General features: G+C 44.9%; 1 protein-coding gene across 10 annotated transcripts in view; it reads left to right on the top strand.

The window, feature by feature from the left end:
* The window catches only part of Rbms1 (RNA binding motif, single stranded interacting protein 1), a 213,688-nt gene that overhangs the window by 180,663 nt on the left and 8,803 nt on the right, over window positions 1-24,222 (top strand). For 5 of the 10 annotated variants that reach the window (XM_006499940.2, XM_017319146.1, XM_006499942.3 and 2 more), the window contains 6 exons: window positions 1,200-1,357; window positions 3,408-3,487; window positions 19,876-19,982; window positions 20,899-20,948; window positions 21,072-21,165; window positions 23,412-23,459. In XM_006499940.2, coding sequence (XP_006500003.1) covers window positions 1,200-1,357; window positions 3,408-3,487; window positions 19,876-19,982; window positions 20,899-20,948; window positions 21,072-21,165; window positions 23,412-23,459 — 537 coding nt within the window. The remainder of the gene's footprint in view (window positions 1-1,199; window positions 1,358-3,407; window positions 3,488-19,875; window positions 19,983-20,898; window positions 20,949-21,071; window positions 21,166-23,411; window positions 23,460-24,222) is intronic. The other 5 variants (XM_030251908.1, XM_030251910.1, XM_030251909.1 and 2 more) reach the window with 1 other exon arrangement.

Raw genomic sequence — 24,222 nt, 5'->3', positions numbered from 1 at the left:
AGTGGGCTTTCCCTCTCGACTGGAACACCATACTCTTCATATGCATACATCTCGGTCACTGCTCATCTGGAAATTCAGTCATATGTCTTTGTCCAGCATAGACCATGCTAACCAAAGAAGGCTGAATGGGAAATGATCAGATGAGAGTCACTTCTCAGACTTGATGGGCTTCTTAGTCAACTGAGCATTCTGTTCAAATGCAGCTTCTGCTTCTAGAGGTGCAGTGTGGGCCTGCGGCTCTACATTTCTAATCCAGTTCTCAGCAGGTGCAGTCCACTGACCTGTGGGCCGACGACAGTTGACATTTTGTAGAACAGAGATTAACTAAACCTGCCCTCCCCAGCTATTCTCGAGTGTAATGTTTCCGCCCGTGCTATTCATTTGCTAAGGCTTACAGTTTCTAGTTTAGGTTAGAAGCTATCTTTTCCTCACTGGTGACCACTATTTAAAATAGAACACTACCCAAGCAGTGGTTGCACACACCTTTACTCCCAGCACTCAGGAGGAGGAAGCAGAGGCAGGTAGATCTCTGAATTCAAGGCCAGCCCGGTCTACAGAGTGAATTCTAGGATAGCCAGGGATACAGAGAGAAAGCCTGCCTCCAAAAAATAAAATGGAGCCAAATATGGTCCCAGGTCTCAGAAAGCTGAGGCTGGGGATGATGGTATAGTGAGGCTATATATAAGAAAAGAAAAGAAGAGAGAAGAAAAGAGAAAAAGTTAAATAGTGTTGATTCTACCATAAGGCAGTAGAGGGAAGTTGCACCTAGCCTGAACTGGACTCTACAGGGTTGGTCCAGAATCTTCCTTCACAGATTTCTAAGTTGGATTATTAGCAGTAGTAGCATAACCATGAACATGAAGTGGACTTCTGACAAAAGCAGAGGTTAGTTAATTTTGGAATCACTGCATGATGTCAGGAGTGCCCGTTTCTAAGAACATCCTCCCCAACTCAGTGCAGGCCAGTGGTGTCACTTCCACAGCTAAGAATGACACTGGACACCATGTCAGGCCTGTGCTGGTTGTTCAAGACTCAGACACAATTTTCAAATGTCCAGGGTGACTTGAGTGTTCCATACATACCCAGCCTCGCTATGTAGTACTGAAAGGTCTTGCAGAGCCAGTGGCTGAATGAAAAGGTGCTACTGTGAGCGCTTCCCTTCTGTTGGAAAGTGACAGTGTCTTTCTGCTCTGCCTTAGCAACAGGAACAAGATCCTACCAACCTGTACATTTCTAACCTGCCGCTGTCCATGGATGAGCAGGAACTTGAAAATATGCTCAAACCCTTTGGACAAGTTATTTCTACAAGGGTCCTACGTGATTCCAGTGGTGCCAGCCGTGGTGTTGGCTTTGCCAGGTGAGTGGCTGCTCTCTCCTTTTTAACTGTAGTAAATCTGCTACGTCACTCTAGACAGAAGCGGGGAAAAGACTGGAAAGAACGCTTGAGGCAGGGTCATAGGAGCCCGTTGTACTGTGGACTTAAATTGCACGTGACTTTACATGTATCTTGGAACTTTTGGACTTTTCTGAATCTTGGAACATTTTGGACTGCTCAAACCAAGTACACCTAGCACCCGCTGGCTTGTTGCTGGAACTATCACAAGAACAGTGGCCCTGGACCCAGGGTCCTGACAGTTTGATTCATGACTTCACGATGCTTGTAACTTCTCACAAATGAACAGTCTCCTAAGATTCATAGACAGATCAGTATCTTTTTCTCAGATAGAAATTTGGTTCATTATAACTACTTAGGTTTTAAGATAGATATTTCTAACATTCAGGAAAGAAAAGGGGATATATTACCTAACCATGTCATCAACTTAGCAGTTGTTAACAGGTTTTATTTTTTAATGACTGTTCTAGGTATAACTGAAGCACCCCCACGCCTCCTGTGGAATCCTTATTCTTTTCTTTCTAGAAAGAATACTTGAGTGGCTAAGTTGGTTTCTAGAGAATTAAATTAAACCGAGTGAGCTTTTGATTTGTGGCAAATTTATAATCCTAAAGGCCCTATACAAAAGCTGATTTTACAGTGAATTGTTTAAGATGTTTTTAGCAGTGGGCACTGACAGATAATATCAGCAGGCATTAAATTATGAGCTGATTTTTGGAGAGAAAATGCTGACATTTTACTTAACTGTACAAGTTACAGTCACATCTTAATGCAAATTTGTGATTTCAGCAAAGCATTTATTACTAAGGGACCTTATTGTCACCTCGCCATTAAGTCACAAAGGCAAGGGCTGCAACTAGGTCCTGTTGGCTTTTAGTCACTTGTTCTGTTGGGCCAGACAGCTTGGAGGAAAACCCAAATACCTTTCCAGCAATATTAGTAGCACATACTTACTACTTCATTGGTCAAGAGGCACCAATCAAGACGTCTGGAAGCCTAGCCTCGCCATCCTTCCAAGGTGCTTTTCTGAATGCAGATAAGTGTGCAGAGTCCAGTGGAACTGGGCTGCTCTTTAACCCCTAGTACTGCCAGTTAAAACTGAGTGAGTGGGCTAGGGTATGGTGCATTTTGAGTAGGTGATCGGATCTTTCCGTTGAAGAAAAGCAAGTCAAAGTACTGAAGTACCCAGAAGTGCTTCTCAAATGTATTTAGTTACCTGTGGATGTAAAATAAGTTGTAAAGTGAGGCTTCAGCCTTTAATTCCTCCTTCAAAGTCAAGATGGTGAGATAAATAACTGAGTTCACTAATTGGGGGGGGGGGGGGTTTGAGGGTTTGGTTTTTTGGTTTTTTTTTTTTGGTTTTTGTTTTTTGTTTTGTTTTTTGTTTTGTTGTTGTTGTTTTTTGTTTTTTGAGACAGGGTTTCTCTGTATAGCCCTGGCTGACCTGGAACTCACTTTGTAGACCAGGCTGGCCTCGAACTCAGAAATCCGCCTGCCTCTGCCTCCCAAGTGCTGGGATTAAAGGCGTGCGCCACCACTGCCCGGCTCTAATTTAGTTTTAAACCTGGATTGAAAGTTAAAAACATAAAAGGTGCATCCTCTGGTTGACGACAGCCAGTACCACAGCTCTTTAATCTTGTCATTTTGTGAGTTCATAAAGGAAAGACCACCTTTAAAACAAAATTTCTAAACTGTCAGCTTTAAATACAAGTTATGACTAAGTATTGTGAATTAATTTTTAAATTTCTAACAATTAGAAGATTATAATCGGATGTGAGTGCGATGGAACACTGTGGAGAATTTACTCTGTCGTTTATAATTCAGGAAGTGCTCTGGAATCAGTTGTTTTACCGTAGAAATGCCAAAGCGATGGCTCACGAAAGAATAATCCGTCCCCTTCTTTATCTCATCCGTGGTTTTCTGCTGGTTTCATTTGCACCCTAAACCGTCCTTATAAAAGTCTCTTTGTGCTGTGCGGGTACAGTTTGTGAGTTTCTTATTTTTATATGACTAGGATGGAATCAACGGAAAAATGCGAAGCTGTAATTGGTCATTTTAATGGAAAATTCATCAAGACCCCACCAGGAGTTTCTGGTATGTTGTTTACCTACAGTTTTATCAATCCTCCTTTTACATAGCACATATGTAACTTTAGCACATAATGGGCTCTCAAGACCAAAATCCTCTCACTTTACTCTTGAAAACATACTTGTTTGTACTGGCAAATAAGATTTTTTTTTTCACATTAACTGATTAGGAAGAGGTTGTGCATTACCTGGGGTACATAGAGCTGACTTGCAAAGCATTGTAGAATCTACTCTGTTGACCACGGCCATCTTTTATCCCGCCTCACCACCATCCTCTGTGAGCTTCCTTCCCATGACTGGGCACACCAGTGAGAGCTCAGCATCTTTGTCTTCAGATGAGCTGGACCTCAGCGCCTATGGCTTTTGTGTACACCCTGCTTCAGTCACTTCCCTGTGTCATCTGCCTGTGTTGTCACTAATCAGAACCACCACACCTCATGAGTGTTTTATGCCAAGGTAACAACCAGACTTCTGGTCTGAAATAGAAGGGACTCCTGTTGTTGCTGAGAATTGACTTCTTAGTCAGGGTTTGTATTCCTGCACAAAACATTATGTCCAAGAAGCAAGTGGGGGAAGAAAGGGGTATTTTGGCTTATACTTCCACATTGCTGTTCATCACCAAAGGAAGTCGGGACTAGAAATCACACAGGGTAGGAACCTGGAGTCAGAAGCTGATGCAGAGACCATGGAGGGATGTTACTTACTGGCTTGCTTCCCCTGGCTTGTTCAGCTTGCTTTCTTATAGAACCCAAGACTACCAGCCCAGGGATGGAACCACCCACAATGGGCCCTCCCAACCTTGATCACTAATTGAGAAAATGCTCCATAGCTGAATCTCATGGAGGCACTTCCTCAAGGAAGTTCTCTGGGATAACTCCAGCTTGTGTCATGTTGACACACAAAACCAGTCAGTACAATTTCATAATCTGTTTTCTGTCTCTGTAAAACCTGGGGTGTGTTTATACAGTCCTCACTTTAGTGGCAGACTTAGCTTTCTTGAACACTCATTGTTGCCTGTGGCTACTGGAAGAACGCTGAGACTGGAGCTATCCTGAGCTAGACCATTTTAACTTTCTCTGTGCCACCATGAGAAGTAGCCAGACTCTCAGCACCACTGCCTCTCCTGCAGTTCCTCAGGCTTCTCCCCTTCTCTCACCTGTACAGTCCTGTAGCCACTCAAAGGAGATGAGCTCGCTTCCTGTTTAATGAATAGAGTCGGAGTATCAAAGTGCCACTCAGTTTCTGCATCCTCTAGTGAAGGAAGGACGTGTGCCTGAGCCTTGCTCTTCCTTTCTCATCCATAAGGATTGTAGAGCAATTTGCAACCTTGACCCACTGGGGCCTTGCTGTGCCTTCCTCTCCTATAATTCTCTCTGGTTTTTTTTTTTTCTTATATCCCATTTTTTTTCCAACAGAGACTTATTTTGGATTTATAAAATAACATGTTTCTGACAAAACTAGTTGGCAAGCAAATGGAAGAAAATCCACAGATAATCTTCTAGTTTCATTTGTATTGCTGTGATAAAATTACCCTTATAGAGAGCAACCAAAAATAGGTTTATTTTCGCTCAGTATTCCGGGTTATACTCTGTCACTATGGGAAAGTGGAGGTGGCAAGAAATTGCATCATATCCACAGTCACGAATGGGGAGAGGATGGATAGATTCATGCCCACTTGGTTGTGCTTGGCTTCATTTCCCTCTTCTATCATTTTGAACCCCTTGTCTAGTGAATGGTGCCACCCACAGTGGACGTGGCTCTTCCACATCAGTTAATGTTAGACAGAGTACCCCAGATACGCCCATAGTCACTGAACTTTGTCCCAGGAGATCGTAGGTTGTGTCAAGTTAACAAAACTTATTACAATTAAAAACAAAAAGTTGTGACTATAGCTATAATAAGATTTTCAATTACAGAATTTAGTGAGTAGGAGTGTAAAATACTTTATGCCAAGATATTTTCCAGAAGATGATATCCATTTGTGTTTGAAATCATCTTGGTCTTTAGTGATCTTTAGTGAAGTTCCCCCTCTGCCGTTTCGTGAACTGCTTTGGAAGGGGCAGTCTTAACTTTCCATCACTCCTCAGTTCTCCCCAGTGTGGGATCTTCTACCATGTAGCTTAAATTTGGGCAAGCATTCCTGTTTGCTAGGGCAACTGTAACAAAATAGCACAAATGGTAGATTAGTGACTCAAAATCCTTGGGGACTAGATGGCCAAGCTGGAGGAATACAAGGTTAGTTCCTTCTGAGCACTGGGAGGGAAGGGTCTGTACTGGGCATCTCCTTGGCTTGCAGTTGGCCATCCTCGTCCTATGTCTTTTCACTTCACCTTCCCACCATGTCCTTTCATTTATAAGAGTGGTAACCTTGGTGGAATGGCCCAACCTAGTGGTGTCTTCTTTACTTTGAACCTTAAGTTCCTGTCTCTGATGGGTCACGCCATGGGGTGCTGGGAGTAAGGGCTCTAGCATGTCTTTCTGAGGAGGGAGAGGAGGAGAGAAAGGAGGAGGGAGACATAGTTCACGTGCTCATGACTGACATGTTCTGCTCCATATCATCCTTGACTCAGTCACTCCCTCTGCTCCCACGAGTTTGCTGTTTCTGCATCACGTTTCTGACTGACCTTTGTGATAGATTTTACACAGTCTTGAACTCCAGATCCCTTTATAACCTCAGTCATTCATCTCTTCCTAGCTTTCTATTGCGTATCAGTCTCCATAGGTCCACTGTCTTCCAAGACGGGACTCCTTCCCCTCATTGTTAATATTCTTGCCTTCTTTACCTCAGTAGAATCAGACACCCAAGTCAGAAACCAAGCACTGGACTGCTCTGTCCTTTTCTCTCCCATTCAGATAATCACTCAAGTCCCTGATTTCTCTTGCTAAGTATGTCTGCCCCATCCCTTCATGCCTACTGTTACTGCCCAGTGTGCCTTTTGTCTCTCATTAAAGCAGCCTGCCATTGGCTTGTCCTGTCTGGCCTGACATCCCTCACTTCCTAAATAGCCAGAGGACTTCAGATAAAATGTGCGGTTCTGTTCACTCTAAAAGACCAGGGGTTCCCAGAATGACACTTGCCCCTCAATGTTGTCCTCCATTTCTACCTTTTGGCCTGTGTCCTCAGTAATGAGTCACAAGTAGAATGCCTAATATATGTCATTTTACCTGTGTTCTCTCTCATGGCTCCTATACCTTGATCTTGTGGCTTCCCATTAAAACAGAAGTGCTCTCCTACCTTCCTGGACTGTCGAGAGTCTGTCTTCTCCCTGTGGGACCTACTCTGACCCAGCTGGGTTACATTCTGCTTGGGGAATCCCCCAAAGGGGTCACACAGCCATCATAACAATGATGATGTACATGCATGTCAGTCTCACTGTTCGGGGGGGCTCCTAGAAACACTTTTCTTGTCTCTTTATGTTCACGCCTTGCAGTGGTTGAGCTATACTAAGCAACAACCAGTGTTCATTAGCTTTGAATAAATTTTGTTTCATCATAGCACCAAGGCAACACTGGCACCTTACAGGGTAGAATGTGGGAAAGACTGGCATGCCTTCTGGTTTGCAGTGAGTCCCCTGCATGCTCTGGGCCAGCAGGTGATGTCTCAGAATTAAGACACCACCTCACCTTGCTTGAAAGAGAGGCACTGATGCTGTTAGAGTAGAAGAAGAGAGGGGCTCCTGCTGCCTGCTGCTGTGTTACATCCTTCCCCCAATGTACTGGCAGACTTCTTGCTCGGCAGGCCTAAGACCCGCTTTCTGCTACTGGGTCTGGAGTTGGCAAGCCTGTGCCAGCCACCAAGTCTGACTCCTTACAGCATCATTGTCTGCCTCTGCATGCCCATACCCTGCAGATCTACTCATGCTTGTGTAGAAGTCTGGAGATGGGTCCTTTCATGGTGTCCTCCAGCCCTCTGCTCACTAGTATCTTCAGTAACTCAGCTGCATCAACAAGAATTAACTCAAACGCTCCTGTGGGGAACAGTCAGGTCCTGGAGCTCACCCGGAACCATGATGGCCCCTGTAATAAACAAACATGCAGGAACCCAGAAGAAGAGAGTATGCCATTGGCCAAACGCATCTTCACCCCCACAGTCTCTCCAGCACCTTTCATATGCAATAAAGTAAAATAAAATTAAAATTAAAAAAAAAAGGTATTGCAGTAGTAAGTAGATCCTGTGGATTGAACCTGAGGAACATAAAAGACTGGTCAGGCCCCACCTCTGAATGGCATACACCTACCCTAGCTTGTCACATAGAACACAGCCGGAAAGCACTGAAGTATGTTGATGTTAGATTGGCTCCATCCTGGAGTCCCGGGCTTAGGTGGCTGCTCTGAGGTTTTCATGGGTAATGGCGTTGGGTATTTATTCTCCCAGAGCTCCCGGGTTCCATCGTCAATAGTATGACTGATGAAGATGATTAGAAAATCATTTTACTTTTCTGTACCCAGTTCCATTTTTTTTCATAAAGGAACTCATGTGTATGTCTGTATAGAACCATGGGCCACACTTGGTCTTGTAACATTAAATCCTGACAGCACATCACTTTTACAGCTGCTACTAAAGGTGAACTGCACATAGGTACACACTTGGAACTTAAAATCTAAGACCTGCATGCACAGTGCCTTCAGAAAAACTCAGCCTGGCGGAAGAGCTTCCTTTAACTCCCTGACTTAGTTATAGTTAGCTAGTTAGCTAGTTAGCTAGTTAGTTAGTTAGTTTGTTTGTTTTTCCATCAACAACACTTAGATGAAAGGAAAACGTTTTAACCTCAAACTAGTAGACGCCTGCCCTGTGAGTTTAGCTCAGTGCCAGTTTGAGTCCCCTCTCTGCATGCTCAGGACACCAGCCACACACAGCTTGTGACCTCCTTTGGTTCGTTCTTCATGCAGCAGCAAGACTGGTTGAAAAAGGGAAAGGACCCAGCACCATTGTTATAGCCCCAGATAAAATCTCCCAGCTCCTCTGTGAAGGAGACCTCAGACTTATCAGACTTATCACAGACCGACTGAACAGTTTCCTTTGTTCTTTGAAGGACTTTGTGGTTGGGTCCTTAAACTGTTTCCTTTGAGGTGGGTTTACAGACTGCTGGCCACACCCATTCAAGAAAAACCCCTGGTTTCCAAACCACGTGTGGATGATTGTAAGAGCCTGGGCAGCCCTGCAGCTGCTAGAGAAGAGTTTCTTCCATGTTGTACCAGGGGACAAATGAGTACAAGAGACATGAGTCCCATCTATATTGCAGGCCTGGCTGCAGAGGCCTTATCCGGCAGCTGAGGCTGTGTTCCCATCCAGTCCTTAATGCCACTTCATTTCTAAATTCTTTCAATTCTAATTTCTCTCATTTCTGTGCACTGATCTGGGTTCGGGACTAGGTTGCAAGTTGTGTGGGGGCAGGAGCATTGGCTTGTGACTTTTGTATGCCACCCTGTCCCTGCAGGGCTCACTGAGTGCTGTCTCTGAGCTTTTGACCTGAATGCTCATCTCAGTACTCAGAGCTGCTCGGAGGCCTGTGACGTATGAATGAGGTTGAATTGCCTCCGGGCTCAGTGTGGGATTTGGAAGCACACTCTTGTAGTAAACTCAGCCTTTCCCCCAAACAAGTCCCCAGCACATGTTGGAACCCATGAGGAATCTGAAAGTTTTCTGCTTCTCTGAACTTGGTACTTCCGTACCCATAGTGAGAGGAGCTTTGAATGCTAGCCAGTGTCTCAGGGATAGATCTCGCTTCATCTGGGGAGAGCTTGAGATTATCGATCAGATTGGGTAGAAAATAAAATGATGGGGGTGAGCAGGTTACATCGAGTGTGCCTTCCTGAATGGTTAACTACCATGGGCTCCTTGCTAGGTAGACATAACATCTTATAGACACAGCCAGAGGATGGCCTATTTGACGATGCCTTGTTTAGCTAGCATAAGCAGAATTACCCAGTATGGTTCCTGTCAGAGTACTTGGATTCTTGCACAGTTGGCAGTTTGCCTATGACACTGGAGCCAAGTTCAGAAAAGAAAGGCACTTTAGCCAGGCTCACATCCCAATACAGCTTTTGCCCTGGTGTGCTAGAGTCCTCAAAGGATCTGCTGGTGTTGGGTCATTGACGGAACCTGTTAGCATCCAAGTCACAACCATTAAAAAGGAAAACGAAAAGAAATGTGGTAAAGCCCCCAAAGATAAGTTTTAGAAATAAAAGGAACAGTGTAGTCTTCTTAGCTGTAACTCATGTATACTAGCTTCTAGAAGGCTAAAGGGCGGAGGTCCAAATGGGCATGGTGGTGCATGCCTTGGAGGTAGAAGCAGGTGGATCTCTGTGAGTTCAAGACCACTCAAGCCTACACAGTAAGTTTTAGGCCCTGTCTCTAAAAAAGGAAAAAAGTCATGTTTGATTACTTAGCTCTGTTACCCATCATCCTGCCAGCCTATGTTTTTATATTAAGGTGACATCAGGATTCCCCATACTAGCTATGCCCACCGTAGCTGGGGCTGTGACATAGAACAGAACATGTTCATAGCTCTGCAAAAAATCTGAGACATCACATTATAACTGATATAGGAGCATTATGATTAAATACTGTCTTCAATTTTATAAATATTTTTAACATACAGTTTTCTGTCTACTGTTACCATATCTTAAGGAGGCATCGTGTTTTCTTCTATAGCATCTTTAAATTGCTTATAAGTCCTTTTCTTCCATCCTTCCCCATCCATTGTCCCTTGAAAATGCTGGGGTACTGTCTTTGGTTTTGAATGCTTGAAGGTTTAAACTAGGTCAGATTTGCCTGGAAAGCCCCAGGATAAAAGAACTGTGGTGAATTCCATAGATTTTTTTTTTCACTGCTTAATACTGATTGATAAAAATCCCGTTATGGAAAAAGACTGTAATAGTGGCTCTCTACCTAAGGGAGTGTTGGAAACAGGCTGGGAAATTTCAGTTTGGTTGTGTAGAGCTGATGACCAAAGTAGGAACTGTGCTGCAGGCACAAACACTGGTCATGATCAGAATTGGGGAATTTGTCTCAAAATGTTCTTCTTGTGCTATCTTCCCAAGAGTAGACATGTTGTCCAGGAAGAATATTCTTAATGGCATTTGCTGGAAAACCCCTGGAGCTGTGAATGCCCCTGCCACCTTCCTGCCACCCAACACCTTACACTCCTCCCCAAGGATGGCAGTGTGCCTGCTACTTCAGGACACAACAGGTCCACCCATCGTTCTGGACCTCTGCAGTACTTTGAATAAGTCCATGTGTACAAAGGAAGAGTGGGGGTTGCTCATGCATGTACAGCCACCATAGTTTACATTGTGTTGGCTGGCATCACCTGGTCGTGTCTCACACAGCAGGTTCATGTTGGGTTGGAGTTAACTGTGGGTTGACTGCATTGGGTGCAGCAAGTGGCCAGCCTATCCATCTGCGGCTGTGTCCGCCGACTCATCAGCTTGAATCTGTATCCAGCAAGACTTAAAGCCCATCTTTACCAGCACTTCATAGCTCTGCACAAAGTTATACACCAGGGCATTGTCTAATACCAGGAAACAAAAGGGGTAAATATGAGTGAACTTTTCAAAGGGTTTTATTGCCTATTTAGGCATGTATTTTTTTTTTAGATGTACTTTGTGTAAACAGAACATTTTCACACCTCTGGGACAAAATAGACCAAGTCCTTTTTATCTACCAACTTTACATACATCAATTTAACCAACCACAGATGGAAAATATTCAGGAAAATTCCTCACATGTGCTGAACATTGTCATTAGTCCCTAAACAGTATAGTGTTACCGTTTATATGGCATTTATATCATCGTAGGAGTTAGTTAATCCAGAGCTGTATACAGGAGGGCATGTAAAGGCTCTCTGCAGACCCAGTTACATATAAGAGACTTGAGCGAGGTCCTTGTATAACTGCAGTGTGTCTTGGAACCAGCCCCAGTGGGTATCACAGAGTAAGCATGCCTTGCAATGTGTGGGATGCTCTGGTAGCATTAGGGTTCCGTGACCATTCCCAAAGAGGTGCTCCCTCTCCCTCGAACTGCTACGAGATCACAGCATCATTAAATCTTGCCTGTGGAAGTGCTCCCTCTCCCACTGCTCAGGAGCACGGGTTCAAGTGCTCACCTTGGAGCTGCCCTTATGAGGCTTTGCTGTCATGTTGGGATGATTGTGGATGGCCCCTAGAGCAAGGGCTTCCCTGTGAGACCTCGATCGTGGTGACGTATGCCTGTAAGAGACACTGTAGAGGAGGGGGGAGGGTTTTATTTTGACTCACTTGGAGAGGTTTCGATCCATTCTGTCTAACCTGTGAGAGGATAGACTTCATCATGGTGCTGAGACATGGTGAAGAGAAGCTGTTCACCTCGTGGGGCCCAGGAACCAGGGTGGAGAGGCAGGAATGGTTAGGGACAAGGAATACCTTTGCAGGACACATGTCCATTGGCTCTTCTCCAGCTTATTCCACCTCCTCTTTACCAAGTCCCCTGACACCATCAGATCAATCTATTGATAGTCAGCACCCTCATTATCCAGTCATGTCCCCTAAAAGTCCACCTGAGAACATGGCTGCACTGGGAACTGAGCCTTCAATACACAGGCATCAGTGAGACCCACACCACAGCTGCCCTCAGACCCAAGTGTAGAAATACCCCCTACAATGAAGGGAAGTCAGTATTTGAATGTAACAAAGGTGATGGCTCAGCAGCTAAAGGCATTTGCCGCCAATGCTAATGATCTGAGTTCAATCCCTGGAACCCATATGATGGAACCCATACTGCCCACTGCCCTCCACACACATGCATACACACATCAATGCTATAACTACCCACATGGCTGTGTTTTCTTTCACACGAGCTTAGTGCCAAACCCGACTTGGCATGAGCTAGTTTTCAGGGATGATGTCCCAAACTGAGCACAGCCCACATCATCCCTGCAAACCAAAGCTTTACCAAGGTCTGCCTCTAAAGAACAATACATGGAGAAATTGTGTTAAAGCCCAAGTATCTCAGCTTTCTAAAAGACATTTGCCAGTAAATTTACTCAGACCCCAGCTTGAGTAGGTCTTTATGCTAGAAGCTCATTAAATCTCTCATAATCAAATCCTGCAACAGCAGGCAGTCCACACAGTCATTCGTAACTTCTGAGCAGCCAGTCTCCTGAGAAATTACCTTAATCAAAAGTGAGAAAAGCGGCAAGTGCCAGTGTCACTTTCCTTACACTGTGTAAGAGACAAACGCAGGTGGGGCCATCAGATCCCTCCGCAGCAGCTCTGGGAAGAGCGTCCAGAGGGAGATGCACAGCTGTGCCCCCTCGGTTGGCTAGAAGCAGGGCACCGCAGGAAGCAGTGTGCATGGAGTGGTGGGCGGTCACGAATGGTTCCTTGGGATGCATAGCCCGGACAGTTCCTGGTGAATTATTAGCTGAAATATGTTTTTAACTCATAATAATTATATTCTTTTACTTTTAATAGGAAGCCATATTTATTACACTGATCATTAAAATATTTTTTGTATGCATGGCTGGCTGAAACGTGTTCTGTGTAGTCCATATTTATAAGGAACGCCAAGAGTGCCCATCACATTTGAATAGCTTGCATTGGGTTTGTGATTCTTCCATATTGTCTCATCTCAGGAGCCAGTGTGGCTAAGGCCTTGAAATTGTTCTGAGCTTTACAGGTCATTCTAGAAAAAGAAGGGGGGCGGGGAAGCCCACACAGGAATTCTGCTTTTGCATATGAAGCATTTTTTTTTCCTGTATTCATTTTGTGTCTTGGAACTGTGAGCACATCGAGGCTAGAAATCCAGTCAGCAACTCTGGATCTCTTTGGGCATGCACCTATCACACATCTGCAACACAGACATGGAGTCTGTTGTCTTCAGCAGCATGGTAAAGAAGTCCTCTGTGGAAATGCTTCCCCTTTTCCCTGTGTTTCTCTCCAGATGTTCTGGTTAGGGTTTTCAGGATGCAACACCATGACCAAACGCAGCTTGGGGAAGACAGGCTTGATCTCTTCTTACAACTCTTGGATCCCACTGTATCACAGAGGGGAGTCAAGGTGGAAACTGCAGCAGAGGTCACAGAGGGGTGCTGTTAACCTGCTTTGCTCCCTGTGGCTTGCTCAGCCTGCTATCCTACGCAGTCCAGGATAGCAGGCCGAAGGGTGGCACTGCCCCTCCTCGCCCATGAGCGGCCCCTCCCCCACCAGTCATCAATCAAGAACGTACTCATTGGCTTGTTGTCAGCCAGTCAGATGGAAGAGTTTCCTCAATTACACCCCCTCTTAAGTGACTCCAGCTTGTCCAGTTGACAAAAACCTAATTGTGAACACTAGACTTTTCTCCATGTTATCTGTGAAAGCTCCAACAGCATGTCTACACAGTTTTCCACATCATAAACCGCTCAAGTCGTTTTTTCCATACCTCACCACATTCAGCAGTACTTGAGCAGCATAGCCAATTACTTCCCCACAAGGAACACCACCAGTACACCTTTAGGTCAAGACAAAATATTTTTAGAACCTGCTCCGTTCTCAGCCGAGTTCTCACAACAGAGTGGAGATGATCTAGTAACTCCCTCTCAATCCAGATGATGACCGGGTTACACGGTGTCTCAGTGGTAGCCGCTGCGTGGAGTCAGCTGCTCTCTGAATTCTGAGAGCACACAAGAGGCATGTGTAGATGCTGTAAAGCACAACAGTAGAATGTTGATGGGCTCTTCGAAAACCAGGGCTCAGATTTTCTGGGAAAAGTCCAGTCACTCTCTGTCTCTCTGTCTCTGTCTCACTGTCTCTCACTCTCTCTCTCTCTCTCTCTCTCTCTCTCTCTGTGTGTGTGTTTGTGTGTGTGTTTGCTTCACATTGTATAGGTTTATAAAATAACAAATTTAAAAGCCTAAAGGCAGTTAATGCAGCTGAGATAGATGGGGAAAGCGCCTTTTTTAAAGTAGCCATTATCAGAAGAGCTGACCATGGTATCAGAGTGCACTGGTTTTCCAGACGAGGTGGCGAGGCTTACCAAGCGCAGTTCACATTTTGCTATGTGATGGCTAAGGTCAAATACTGAATAACTAGAAAAGTGGGGGTTTTAGAAGGAATGGGCTCTCCAGCTGTTCCCACTGTCAACATCTAAGCATTAAAGCCTGAAGAAAACCTCATTTAACATGCACTGGGGAAATGACCCCATGAAGGAAGGTAGCTAGGTGAGCACGGTGGCTTGATTCCGTTCTGCACCACAGCGCGCACAGCAGGCACTGAGGAGCGCTGTTTAGTATGAATAGCCCAGACCTTCACAGCCTGAGCTTTGGAAGCTGATAAAATACATGATGGAGATTGCAGTGAGGCATTCTGGGTATGGCCACCCCTGCTTTCTTAGGAGGGAGTGCCAGCATCACCCAGGCAGGCATGAGTAAAGAGTCTCTCTCTCTCTCACTCCAGCTCTGTTGAGACACTGCAAAAACCAATAGTCCCATTACCTTAGATGGCTCCCACACGGTGCCAGGAGATATGAGATCAGTGTCTATCTGGGGTTCTGCCTGGGGCCCTCAGCAGTATTCACGGTAACACTGTAGTCATCAGAATTTGGGAGGGGCGTGTTCCTGTTGGTTCCGATGCATAAGAAAATAGCTTTCCTGGGTTGGGTGATGAGAGATTGAGACCTGAGAAATCACACAAGATGGCAGAACTTGCCCTTACTAAGGGTAAATTCAGCCTGAGAGTTCTTGCTTACTTGGGAACGTCAGTTGGTTCGGGGTAGTTCTTTATCTATGTATATGTTTTGCTAGTGAGGCGTGCATAAAAAAGCAATGTATCAAGGGCTAGCGTGACGGCTCTGTCAGTACGCTTCTTGCTCCGTAAGCCTAAGGGCCTGAGTTTGTGTTCTTAGCTCCCACATAAGTGCATACGCCTGTAGTCCCAGCACTGAACTGGTAGAGACATGAGGATCACTGGGGTTGAAAACAAAAACCAAAAAGCTGGAGAGTGATAGAGGAAGAGGATACCAAGCATCACCATGTAGGCTTGCATATACATGTGAACAACACACACACAAAAACCATCAGAGATTTGCACACCAATGTGAAGATTACTTATTATTCAAGGAGCTGTAGAGATGGCTCAGCAGTTCAGAGCACTCAGAGCTCTTACGGAGGACCCAAGTTCCCAGAATGCATGTTGACTGGTTCATAACTGGCTGGCTTGTAACTCGCAACTCCAGGGGATCCAACACCTCTGGTCACTACCCTCCGTGGGCACATGCAGTCATACAAACATGTACGTGCATATAATTAAAAATAATATCAAAAAGAATTGGTTTTTTTTTAGATTTATTTATTATATGTAAGTACACTGTAGCTGTTTTCAGACATACCAGAAGAGGGCGTCAGATCTCATTACAGATGGTTGTGAGCCACCATGTGGTTGCTGGGATTGGAACTCAAGACCTTCGGAAGAGCAGTCAGTGTTCTTAACCACTGAGCCGTCTCACCAGTCCCAAGAATTGTTATTCTAGAAAAATGAACATGTTAAAGATTGTCAATACTGATCCTATAAAGCTCATCCAGCCAAACATAGCTGTTGCTCAGTGTTTCTGGTGCTTCTACCATGTCATTGGTGCCTCAGTTTCTCCTTTCTGAAAGACAGTAGGCTGCCTGAAAGGATCTGTGCTGTAGAAGAAGCTGACACCACACAGAAACACCTGACTCTTTAGCCTGGAACCCATGCTTTGGGCTTCCAGAGGCAAGCAAAGGACCTGCACTATGGTCTGGCCTGGAAGCACCAGAGAGGCTGATGAAGCCAGGCTGCCCATTCTGTAACAGACTTGCATACACGTAAACAGAATATAAAAACCTGGCCCACATCTTGTTCCTACCCACCAAAAAAAAATCTGACCAAACTCATCCAAGGGTTGCACAGTGCCAAGAGAACTGTTAGTTACAGTGAATTAAACCCTTTGTCACCAAGAAAATCAGGAAGTTCCCCAACTTTGTATGACATGATTTTCCTAAAGCAAGTGGGTGGTCTCGGTAGTAAACAAGGCTTGAAGAGTTTATAAGCATGGACTCTTTCTTACCCGTGCCCCCCGCCCCCAAGACAATAGAGTCGTGTCAGGAAGGAATGTCAGCTGTTCTTGCATCTGTATGTCTTTCAATGGAGCATTTTTATTAAAGCACACATGTCTTCACTGTCTGCTGTCCTATTGAGGTAAACAGGCTTTCATAAGAGTGGGCATATCCTCAGCTACACAGCACAAAAGCCCTGAGGAAGATCTGATTTATGGACTGCTGCACGGCCTGCTCCTGTGGACCGAGCACACAGTAGACTCTGAGTAACGTAGACCGAAGAGAATTCTGAAAGGGAAAGAAAACTGCTAGGGTTTTTACTGTGTCTCGTGGAGTACACGGCACTCTGATTTTGCTGAAATGGTAAGCTTGCAACTGTCTGGAAGACATGCCTTGTCTTGACGGCTTGCAGTTCTTTAGGAGTCTGCCTGAAGTGAACACTGCTGGTGTGCACACCGCTTTAGCTACTTACTGTTTGCTTTTAGAGAGGAAAAGAATCTTAGTGACAGCACAGAATAATGGAGGCGATAGAACTCACTTGGGAAAAAGCCAGCTTCTCCCGGTCTGTTCGAGTCACGTTGAATGATGTATGTATAAGCACAGCATCACTCTCTGGACCCTCACCTCCACACCATACAATTGTTGTCACCTGGGATTTTTTTCTGAGAGGGCAGAATCCCCTGGTGGGGCGCTGGTCATGATGAGCACGTTGAGGGTCTTGCCGCTTAGGTACTTAACCCAAATATGCATTTTAGAATGAGTCCTGCCTGGGTGCCTTCTTTCTGTGGGAGAATTTTATGCTGATAAAAGAAGTGTGCCTTTCAGATAAGCCACGTAAACTTTGCTAAAGGCTCTGAATGCAGCATCTCGTCACTCAGAGCATGGACCCGGTTCCAGCTCCTCACCCTGAGAGATCATATACAACTAAGTCTTACAACCTGGAACAGCACTGAGAACAGTGGACATTGCCTGTCCCAGAAGACCTCTTGATTTGTCCTTTGTCATCAACTGGGGCATTTTCTACACCATGGCCCTATCTAGTCATGGCCACAAGCTTACTCACATAGGAGCCTGGAAGGGGTGGTTTTAGTATTGGGGTCTAAGTACTCATTCTTTTATTGCCAATTAAGGCTGGTTATTTAAGGGAACATCAGATGTGGTCAGTCTGTCCTCTCAGAAGGGTCTTTTATCTGCAGCTCTTGCTTGGATGCCACATTCTCAGCCCTGGTTCCCTTCTGTGGCATGATATGGTCCAGTTGTAGAGTTATAAGGACCGTCAGTGACTATGACACAGTCGTCCTGATCAGTTGCTCTATCTCATCAGTACATTTACCTCTTGCAATTATTGGAAAGGTAGAATTTCCCAAGGTATCACCTTGCTTTGCTTGGTCACGTGGTATAGTTGAGTTACTTAGGAGAATGTTGGCCTCGGCCCACTCATCCCCACCATGCTCAGTTTGCATTGCATGGGATTCCCTATTTATGGAAGCCTGGGGTAGAAGAGTTAGAATCCGAAGGTAAACAAGAGGGTATTCTCATCAGATGCTTAGCAGGTTTTTTATTACCTCCTACAATACTATATCAGTCCATTTTTCATTACTGTATCAAAATACCTAAAGTGAAGTGGCATTATAAACAAGAAGTTTATTTAGGTCATAGTTCAGGAGGTTGAAGGGTCTGGTGCCACCATCAGCGTAACTCTAGTGAGAACCATACTTACTTACAAGAGCGTTCTTGTACGCTCTTCAGTAGCTTTGCTCACTTTGGAGAAAACTTGAGATCTCCTGAAAGCCACTCTCCATGCTTCTGGGAGCATGGCCCCAGTGGCCTAAGGTCCTCCTGCAAAGCCTTGTCCTGTAACATTGCCACACTAGGGACTAAACGTGAGCCAGAGGAAGATGAACTATTACCTACACCATAGCGCATCCACTTAAAAATGCCTTACATCTGGAGTATGCCAGGGACAGATGCAGGGTGCTAGACCCTGGGGAGGGATAGCAGCTCTTGTTGTGTTGTTTTTTGGCAGAGAAGTGGTAAAAGACATGATGGCTTGCACCCTGTCATTAGTGGGTGGGTGATAGTGATATAAAATAAGAGATGAATTAGGATAATGAGAGGCAAAGGAGAAAGGAGTATATTTTTCCACAAGTAATGTTTTTCTCTTCATGGTTATTTAACTTTGAAAGAGGACTTGAAAGGAATAATCATAGTTCTTCAGGAGACAAAGGACTGAGTGTGGGAGCCAGGCGGGAGGTGTGAGAGCCTTCAGTACATTAACCGCAAACACAGAGGAAAACACACAACTTCCAGGAATGCACTGGCGTGTCTGTCCCAGAAAGGCAGAGTGGAAAAGAAGCTGGGACTGGCCCAGTGTGCCACCTGCATCTCATTTCTCTCTTGAACATATCTTTTCAATGAGTGTCCAGAGGGTTTTATTTATGTGTGTGTGTGTGTGTGTGTGTGTGTGTGTGTGTGTGTGTGTGTGTGTGTTCCTTTCTTGGGTGTCTCTCGGAATTGTGGTTGAATGGATGGTAAAACAGCTAAGTGGGAGGATCTGTGACATTGAAGGACCTTTAAACAAGTAGTGCGGGTATTTATAACTTTAAATTTTTCACTCATGCGTTTGTGTGTGTGCACATACTTGTGCTCACATGCATGTGTGTGCCCTAACAGGCCAGAAAAGGGTATTGGTCCCCCTGTAGCTGGGGTTCCATACAGGTGGTTTTAAGATAGGCGCTACTGGGGACAAACTCAAGTTCTCTGCAAGAGCAGCAAACATCCTTAACTACTGTCTCTCCAGCCCCTGCAGCTTTCTTCAGTAGAGAGGAGACCCGCCTATATTTATCTATTGACTTAACCAGCAATAATAAATGCCTACAAGGTGACCATACTGTACACACTGTAGACATGGTGATAACAAAACAGACAGGGAGGAAAGACAGATAGTCACTACACTCACAGACAGCTGTAGGTGCTGTAAACAGAAGCATGGTGTGATTGGCCTGACATGGGCTTACTTTCTGCCAGGGGCAGAGCACCGTCAGGGAAGCTGGACCCATGTTCCAGCTTCCTTTTGGAGATTGTTTGCCGACTGCCCAGTGATGGAACTGTAGAGTGCAGAGAGTGCTGTGGTGCCAGAGGGATTAGAGATGGCTTTCCTTTGGCTCTCCAAGTTAGAGACAACAACTATTACATCAGCCTGCACTGTTCTTCATCCATAGACTCAAAGGGCCTGAGGTCATGCCTTCAAAGTGTTCCTTGATAATGCTAACCGTGTTCCTATTGAAAGAAACCCCATTACATATTGTTCGACGCTCCTTTGACCGTGGGCTCACATCATCCTCCCCTCTGTTCACAGCTCCTACAGAACCTTTACTGTGCAAGTTTGCGGATGGAGGACAGAAAAAGAGACAGAACCCAAACAAGTACATCCCTAACGGGCGGCCATGGCCCAGAGATGGAGAGGTGAGACTCTGAGGCCTTCCTTGACAGTTGAGTGTGGGTGTGTGATCCTGAGCGCTCTCATGGAAGGCCCTGCAAGGGTGCCGTGGCTGGGCTGCCACACTTCTGAAACAGCCCAGACTAAACCTTCCTTCTGGTGCTGCTTCCTCAGGGGCTGACGGCAGCTGTCAGGTGCAGGAGTCACTGGGTGCCCATTCCCCAAGAGGGTAGGTAGATGACAGGAACCAGCCGCACTGTGCTTAGTAAAAGGATGACTGGGAACGTGTTTTGAGCACAGCGGGTTCAGTTTTAGATACAGCTTTTTCCAATAGGTTTACATTAATAGTATTCAGGAATCTGTCCTTAATATCGAGATAAATGGTATATTTGTCATTGAGAATTTAGTTTTACATTTTTGCTTTTTTGTTATTATTGTTATTGAAAAAAATGTTGTGCCATACTGATATATTCTGCTCGTGGTTTTCCCTCCCCACCTCCACACATTGCTTTTTAAACAAATAGGCAAACAGTCTTTAGAAGCTTTCTTTAAACAAACAGAAACAAAAACCTTCAATTTTTTTTAATCCAACATTGGGCTTCCTCTTCCTTGTATTTATTTCAATAAGTTTTTATGTTTAAAGTTGTCATAAGGAACCCAGAATGTGTGGAGAAAATACCTTGGACTTGTGCTGTCCAGTGTCAGCCACATGGGGCCCTCTGAGCGTGTGGTGTCTAGCTATTCCACCGGAGAGATTGGTTTCTGTTTAATTTTCCGTAGCTTCCTGCAGTAATGGATGTCGTGTGGGGCAGCACAGTGGAACTCTCACTTTTATCACATGTGCCTTTTACCATCTTGCGCTCTGGGGACTGTACAAAATGCAGTTTCAGACATCATCTTCCTAGATGGGTTCTCATGGTTCCTTCTGCTTCCTTCCATAAGGCTGGAATGACACTCACTTATGACCCGACTACAGCTGCTCTACACAACGGGTATGTCTTTAGGATAAATGCATCATGGCTTGAGGGACAGTGAAGGTGGAAGGTATCAGACATTGTTCCATGATTGATTCCATTGAAAGGATTACTTAATAAAGGCTTTTGTGTTTGTTCTAGATTTTATCCTTCACCATACAGTATTGCCACAAACCGAATGATCACTCAAACTTCTCTTACACCCTATATTGCATCTCCTGTATCTGCCTACCAGGTTTGTACCTCAGGACTCGTCAGCAGTGCACCATGCATCTCTGCTGCATTTTTATGTGTCTTCAAATTCTGAACAGTTTTTAAATGAAATCTAAGTCAAATTGGATGCAGCTTGGATACCTAGTTTGGAATAAGCTGCCTTTTGTTTGGCATAGCAGTTTGCTTTTCCTTGTAGGAAAGCGTAAAGCCAGGGTAGTGGTTGGAATCATCACATGGTTCTAGGAATCGGAATAAACCCTCGTGCTTTCTCCATCCTGTGCCCCAGAAATTGAATCTTTATGAGAGTCACAAAATGGAGAGTGAATTTGGGCTTCTGTCTTCATTTCTTCACTAGCAGGAAGAGATAAAGGGAACACAGAGATTGTCTCTCTTAGGTGACATGGGCTGATACAGTTGAGATTTGAGGTCCTTCCCTGATCAAGAAGCAAGAGGTCATTAACTCCTCTTCAATTACTTTGTGAGAAGGCTTTACCTTCAGCCTGGAGTGACCCCTCATTAAGCTCCTTGTCCAGCACTGATCTGATAGTATTACAGGGCTAGCAGGGCCGGTGCGCCTTTCTCTTCCTGTAGCAGAGTCTTCCGCACAGCTCTATATGGCCTGGGCACTGACGTTAGCACTGTCACTGAGTTCAGTTACTGACCTGCAAGAGAGTTCTCTTCTGTTGACTGCTGGGGTCTTGTGTGACTAAACTCTGGGGTATTCTTGTTTTTAAAACTGAATTAGATGTTGTAGTCCTGACATCAGGGGTTAGGGGACTACAGCATCTGATCTATGTTGTTTGATAGCAACAAGCCTCGGGTTCCTCTTCTTTAAAATGGGGATAATAATGGCTTCTACTTTATAAACTAGAGAGAGTTCTGAGCACCTAACGAAAATAAAAAGAGCTCCACCAAGTACTGACATATCACTAATAGTAAGCATGCGCTAGCAGCAGCAGTGTTACATGTTAGTTACCCTTTTCCAATAATGGCCAAGGTAAGACAATGTCAAAGTTGGCTCTGCGTAAGTTGTGAAAGTAACACTGAAAAATAGAAGGAAGTGTGTGCTGAAAGCAAAGTCTCACCGCATGGCCTCCACCTTCAGACATCTCTGTCTCTCTGACTCTCTCCCTCTCCCTCTCCCCCTCCCCCTCCCCCTCCCCCTCTCCCTCTACCTCCTCCAGCCTCTATTCCTTTCCTTTCCTTTCTTCTCCCTGAGTTGCTACCTGACTCTGAAGTGTCAGTCTTCTGGACAAACTATTTATGTCTCTTCAGCTGTTGGGGAGTTGAGATTTTTGTCTTTTTCCCTGTTTCTCAATAAGAGCGCATGGATAATACAGTACATTTCCCCTCATAACCAGCATATATAGCTGATATTAGAGTCTTTGATGACCTGAAAATGACACTTTCTGTATCATTAAAAATAATGGCAGGTATAAGCTCCCTCTTAAGCAAATGAAGACTGTATTACTGTGTCGCTATAGATACGCCCGCTCCTAATCCATCTGTCTACCACTTACTTTTCTTCTTTTAAGCTGTTTGCCTGTCAACCATTTTATAGAGTAAACAGTCAGGAGGCCAGCATTGGAAACCAACTGGACATGGCTAACTGCAGACAGCCTGTCATTTCAAGGCTTCGTTTCCTCCTTGGGGAATTCTGTGGTTTTTGTAAGACCCATGTGAAATTTACTCCATTTACCTGACAGAGGCAAAACCTCTCTGTCAGTGCTGAGCAGAGGTCAGGGCATGCGCCCCAAGTAGTCTGAGGTCCCTTTTAGTTGTGTGCAAAAAATGTTATCTATGTATGGTTAGTTTGGGATGGGGGCTCTATTTCTTTCAGGTTTTCAAAGAAGCAACAATAAGAAGTTAATAGATTATTATTCCCATTTTATAACTAGGGAACATTGAGGAACAGCAAGTGACAGTGGCTACTTTGCTGCTGAAATATAAACATGGGATTAGATGTCATAGCTCCCTAACCCTATAATACTATAAGTTCATAGGCAATTATGGCCACAGAAGCATACAGAAGTGGGGGCATCTGGCCCAGATTGGGGTTTTCAGGGAGCCGCGTGCCTCTCGTGATGTGTCCATAAGGGCCTACACTCATTGGAGTTGGCCTTCTCCACTAAACCACCATATGCTTATGCAGTTGGATTGAGAAAGAGGCATCTGCGAGAACCCACCAGTACCCCAGTGGGGAAAGGCTGCAGTCCAGATAACTGAAATGTTAACAAGGCAGAAGCACTTAACTTTGGTCTGCCTTAGGTGGCAAAGGAAACCAGAGAGAACAAGTATCGGGGCTCTGCTATCAAGGTAAATCACACTACATTCTTTCCCCATGACTCTTCCCCGTATTCTCTCTGTAGAATCTCTGAAGTTTAACACTCAGGGACAGGATACAGGAGGGTGCTGTCTTATCAGCACTGGAAATGGAAATGGACCTTAAGATCCCATAGACCTTGAAAAACCATGGGCATCAAGATGCAGACTCAACTCCTCCGTGGCAGGAGGGGCATTTCTTTCCTGCCACAGAGCCCGACCCTCACATCGTACTTGTCAGTTCAGAGGGTTACCGTATGGATGCCCTTTTAACTTAACCGTTAACCTCGAGATCTTCTACCCCCCGCCCCCCATTTGATATCCTAGGTCTGCATTTCAGACATTCTTTTTCTCCCTACCTAGAAATTGTTGAAGACTACACAGAATTGCTAATCTTACTTTCCTGATTATCAGAGATTGTATTTGGTTATGCTTAATAAATAGTAGAATAGCCTGTGTGCACTGAGAGGGCTAGTGTCTAACTAAGTTCTACGATTAATCCTCATCCATCAGTATTCCTAAAACGTAGCCCATAGCTTGATTATAACACTTTTCACTAATTTGGGTTGTTTACATGTTTATTTCTTTTGCTTAGACAGTCACTTTCTCAAGGGTGAGGCCCATCCGTGCCTTACCCTCATTGCTCCCTGGTGCCTAATGTTCAGTAAATACGCACCTAGTGGGCAAACTGACATTGGTTCCAAATGATTGCTTCATCTCGTTTAGACTGACCAGTTTGTCAAGAGTTCTAACTGCC

The sequence above is a fragment of the Mus musculus genome, chromosome 2, assembly GCF_000001635.26.
Source record: "Mus musculus strain C57BL/6J chromosome 2, GRCm38.p6 C57BL/6J".
In the NCBI taxonomy this organism is placed as follows: Eukaryota; Metazoa; Chordata; class Mammalia; order Rodentia; family Muridae; genus Mus; species Mus musculus.
This window is presented reverse-complemented; position numbering and strand designations above follow the sequence as displayed.